The following is a 5,497-nucleotide window of genomic DNA, read 5'->3' as shown; positions in this document are numbered from 1 at the left end:
CAAAGAGATGACTGACAGAGAAAAGGAACCACCCTAAGTAGTGTGCAAACCCATATATAATGTCTGGCCACTAAAAGAGCAGACACTCCTAAAAGTAGATTTGAGTAACAAAAGAACATTTTTTTAAAAGTAAGTTAAAATGAATATCAAATAAAATTGTAATAATAATCTTCTTTTTGAAAGGAATCCCCATATATGTCCAACCAGCAGCAGACCGAAGGCAATGTTACGGCACGTTTCAAACCTTCATATATACAAATAAGCAACACAAATGTACACATTATTTTATAGTACGTATGTTGTTGCCTGTCTTTTTAAGGTCTCGATAATGAAAAAAAAAAATGTATTAAAATTGGCATGAATTACGAGGTGAAGCACCTTTTTTTAAGTACCCCAAAACAGCGCGTCCTCAGTGATCTAATTTACACCATTTACTATGTAAAATCTCATTATCATAATTGCCTTTTTCACCCTGTACCAGGGTACAGGCCATGGACGAACACTTTCTGCCATTTGCTCCCTTGCATCCAATTTTGATCCTCTTGCATTTACTTGCATTCGCTTCTGCCTCCAGTTGTCTTCTTATCCTAATTAAATCCAATGAGTGTTGGCTAATCCATTCCTTGTGCTCCCAGTTCTTCGCACCAAGTACTTCTTGACATGTTAATGTAAAGACTTCTTTGACCTTGGTCCAGTGTGTCTCCACCTCCGTGTCCTCTCCACCAAGATCAGCCAGAGGTTGAAATCTGTTCCTCAACTGCAGCTGAAATTCATTCCTCTTTCTGGTGTCCATCCAAGAGACTTACTTGGAATTTCGTTCTTTTGGTTCCTGTGCTGGCTCCATGTTTTTTTAATTTGGGGGCTTGAGTTTTGCCAACAGCAGATGATGATCCGATCAAACGGCAGCCCCTCTCTGTACTATGACATCTTCCAGTGAACACCTGAACCTACAAGAGACACAAAAACGATCTATCTGGTTCTCCGTCACTGCATCTGGCAATACCAAGGTAGCCTTGTGAATTCTCTTGTGAGGACAAACAGAGCCTCAAAAGACAGAATTGTTGAAAGCACAGATATTTGCAAATCGTTCACTGTTCTCATTCATTCGTCCTAAGCCATGTTGTCCCATATTTCCCTCACAGCTTACACTGTCCTCACCAATCTTGAAATTGGTATCTCCCATTATGATGTTAACATCCTTCCTTGGAAGTTTGTCGATGACCCCCTGGAGCTGGCTGTAAAGGGCAACTTGTCTTCATCCGAAACATCATTTGTTGGGGCGTAGATCTGGACTATATTCATGTTGATGCTTTTTCTCCTTGTAGTGAATGAAGCCATGATGATCCTCTCCCCGTGTGGTTCCCACCCTCTAAGCGACTTCTGTGTATACTTGCTCAAAATGATTCCCACTCCTTCCGCATGGCATTTGTCTTTCCTCCCAGAATACAATATATGTTCCCCTGCACTGAGCTGCTTCTGTCCAGACTGTATCCAGTGCGTTTCACTGACTCCTAGTAAGTGCAGTCTGTATCTCTTCATCCAGAGCTTCCAGCAGCTGACGTAATTTTTCGAGGATTTTCGGGTCCAGGGCGAGGGTTGAAGGGGGATGGCGTTTGATATTTTTTATTTCAGGGCATCCTAAGTATGCCATTTCTGGCTATTCAAGCCTAAATTTAACAAGAAAATAAGTGAGAAAAAAACATACCTTGCATACATAACTTTCTGCTTGTGTTAATCCATATAAATCCAAAGCCATGCTTTCTCCATTGTACCAATACTGTACATCCACAAGAGTAGTATAACAGCTAGATCTATAAAATTTGACAGTTAATGTTCAATTTTTTTTTTTGCATGTGTTGGTTTGCACCAGAATGTGTAGAATTCTATAATAGTACAACAGCTGGAATCTAGATTCTAAATCTAAACAACTTGACAGCTTATATTCAACTTAAATCCACAACAATATATACAAATAAACAGTCTGATGAAAAAATCAAGCTTTCTTCAGAGTTTTTTGTTCTTGGCAGGCCTACGATCTATTGAACCACAATCGTCATGTCTTCCTCTTATTTACAGTGCTGGTGCTCTGCTTTGTGCTTTAGAAAGTGAAAGTAAAAGACAAAGTCTACACTTTCAAATAACAGAGCACTTCCGGTGTGGGTTAGCTATTGTTGACTTATATATAGTAATTACGGAAATTTTTTATTTCGCATTTTTGAAAATAATAAAAAAAATTTGGGGGGGGGGGGGGCACCAATTTTCACGGAAATTTTTACATTTGCGGAATTCTACTAATTTGCGGAAATCCGCAAAATTGTGGAAGAACGGAAGCACTGTTCATCTCTTTGATACCCAAGAACTCTTTCCTGCTTCATACATGGTGCGAACATTCCACAACGCAATCCGGAGAAACTTGTTCAACAGAGAGGGTTTCGGGTCAGGAGAGTCCTTCTCCAAGATTGAAAAATAAAAAGCCATCTTTGTCCGTGTTTCCGTAACTGACTGTTTTTACTGGGTCCGGTAGGTGGCCCTCCCCAAACGTCGCCTCTTACAACATGCAGTATCACGGCAGGTGTATTCTTTGCTCCCCCATAGTAAAACTATTGGCCCCCCACCTGCAGGAACGGCAAAACCTCATGATTTGCCAATAGAAATCTCCATACTGTCTGTTGTTATTGTTATCAAAAAATTAAAAAACAACTACCATTGATTAAAAGCTATATGGACCCCACTCAACATTACTTTCAAAGATTTTTTATCAAAAGATTCCACGTTGACATCAAACTTGATCAAACTTCACCCTGCATAAAACAGCATAGATAGAAATTGCAGTTAAATACCAACATCATGAAAAAAACAACAACAAGTAGAATCTAGGAACATTTAATACTATAAAAGAAGCTGCTCCAAGCATCCAGTATAGTAAAATTAACAAATTCTCAGCCTAATATATAACTTAAAAAGTGACTAAAACCTTATTTTCCTAAACAAAAACTTGGACCATTTTCCTTCAAAATGATACTAAAACCATCCATACTTCTAAAGAGGGAGAAAAGTAAATAAATGGGCAATCTTGGGTTTCGGCCCAAAGAGTACTGGAATATCGATAGTAACTTTGTAAGTTAAGACTACAGGCAGGGGTAGAGGTAGTAAGTAAATGTATTTTTAATTTTAGACTCGCACGCAGAAATGCACTGTTTAGGGAGCTGCACTACTGTGTTTTTAGCTGCAGAACACACATCTATTGATAGCCCTTATACCCTCGAAAATAAACACTGTTTTCCAGAAAATATCAAACCAAATTGCAAAACATCAAATTTTGATACCGAAACCCTGGACTTTTTTAGGCCAGGGAGGCATCCCCCTGAAACAACCCCAACCCCCCCCCATTGTTAAAAACAAGTCAAATAGTAAGCGCAACAACAATATAACAAATAACAATTGGTCCTGTCGTAATACAGAATCTAGTTCGTGTAAAAATATGAAGTGAACATTTCTCCGAACGCTCGGGAAAATAAAGTAGAACTCTATTTCTACGAACGGTTTCTGATCTCGAGATTTTTTTGGTTATTTGCTATATTTAGGCGTCATCCATCCCCCCCCCCCCATTGTTAAAAACAAACAAGTCAAATAGTAAGCGCAACAACAATATAACAAATAACAATTGGTCCTGTCGTAATACAGAATCTAGTTCGTGTAAAAATATGAAGTGAACATTTCTCCGAACGCTCGGGAAAATAAAGTAGAACTCTATTTCTACGAACGAACGGTTTCTGATCTCAAGATTTTTTTGGTTATTTGCTATATTTAGGCGTCATCCATTCTGCGAGGAAGCATGTTTTGCATCCAATTCAATTTTTAGAGCTAGAGATTTAAATGTCTGAATATTCAGATACTTCAGTAGTGGGGTTGGGGCAACGTTCCAGGACTATATTTCATTTGAAAATACCTTCAAAAGGTACTGCGAGAAAACAAGACTGCTCGACCTTGGCAGTTACCTACTTTGCATTTAGTCACCCCAGCAAAAACTAAAATCCTTCAAGTAAAAAAAAATCCCCCCCCCTCCCCCTTTCATACCTTACACACACAATGACACACACACACATGCACACTCACACACACACAAACACACACAGACACGGGCCACTCCATTCGCTTAATATTATCAACAAATATCGAGAACAGAAACCATTCGAAGAAATAAAGTTCAAGTTTATTTTCCCGAAAGTTCGCAGAAATATCAATGCACTTTATAAACTTTTATTTGCAGTGGATATAAAGTCAAAATTCGTATAAATCTATAAATCAAATAAAATGAACAGGGAAAGTGCTTTTGAAAATAATCTCAGAACATGAGACAAGTTTTATAAGAAATATAAGTAAAAATTAAGGTTTGACCACTAGGCAACCCATCCAAGACAGCCCACAAAAAAAGGAGACAACTGTAAATGACTTGCACAGTTATGAATGTGACAATCCAGTTCAGTTGGAACTACTATGGAATCATCCCTATTGACTGATCAATAGAGCTTCCAAAAAAGCTCAAAAGAAGGAAACGCCAGGAAAGACATTCAAAATTTCAGTAGCCTGCTACTGCTGTTCTGTAGGTAGGTGACTATATTTTTTAAGTCTGGGCGTACAAAACCTAATATATATGTCATATGTGCAGACAGTGTCACCCTCACCAGTACTAGATTCTAGATCTAGATCTACAAGATCTAGGTAATAGTACATAGAAGTGCCCTCTGGAGATCTAGAATCTAGCAGTAGATTCTAGTGTGTAGTGTAGTGCGTGTGCCATTGATTTGTTGAGAAAATCAACAATAAAAAGAATCCATATTTTATACATCTTTCAGGGAAAATAGAAATAAAGAATTGGATAAGACTCAATTAAGGAAAGGACACACTATGTTTTAATTCAAAAAGTACAAAACCTACAGGATCGTTCATGTCCAACACTAAACCGGCGATTCTCTCTCCTTGGATACAAAATTTGTCCCGTGGACGAAGGGAGAGAGTGGGGACAGTGGGGTCAGTACTGGTCTTACAAAGTTACTTACAAAATGCCACTGCAGGAGGTGCAGACAAATGATCCTATCGTCATATTGACATAGGTAGGCCCTCTTTGATGACAATCGAAACATTGTTTATTGCTGGGGAGAGATACCATCTCCCGCAACATCTTTAGATGTTTCTCGTCTTGCTTTCTCTTGTTTGACGCCATCTTGAGAATTAAATTCCGGAAATTGTTTCATCCATTTCAAGGTATACTACTCTGAAAAAAATTACTCATCTTGAAACCCTTGTAGTCAGGTGGCGATTCACTCCCTTTGCAGGCGGTTAGTCAAAACAGATGACGTAATGATTTTATTGTACTGTACTCTCTCTCTCTCTCTCTCTCTCTCTCTCTCTCTCTCTCTCTCTCTCTCTCTCTCTCTCTCTCTCTCTCTCTCTCTCTCTCTCCCTCTCTCTCTCTCTCTCTCTCTCTCTCTCTCTC

The 5,497-nt window shown here is 38.8% G+C and overlaps 1 protein-coding gene across 1 annotated transcript in view; it reads right to left on the bottom strand.

The window, feature by feature from the left end:
- Positions 1-5,224, bottom strand: part of LOC101850109 (arf-GAP domain and FG repeat-containing protein 1) — a gene marked incomplete in the record, with an annotated part of 53,785 nt that extends 48,561 nt beyond the window's left edge. Inside the window, 1 exon segment of the mRNA XM_013086973.2 lies at positions 5,061-5,224. Within this exon segment, the coding sequence (XP_012942427.2) occupies positions 5,061-5,224 (164 nt within the window).
- Between the last annotated feature and the right edge of the window lie 273 nt (positions 5,225-5,497).

Source organism: Aplysia californica, unplaced genomic scaffold, assembly GCF_000002075.1.
Source record: "Aplysia californica isolate F4 #8 unplaced genomic scaffold, AplCal3.0 scaffold00528, whole genome shotgun sequence".
Taxonomy (NCBI): Eukaryota; Metazoa; Mollusca; class Gastropoda; order Aplysiida; family Aplysiidae; genus Aplysia; species Aplysia californica.
Note: the sequence above shows the minus strand (reverse complement) of the source record. Positions and strands in the feature narration are given on the sequence as shown.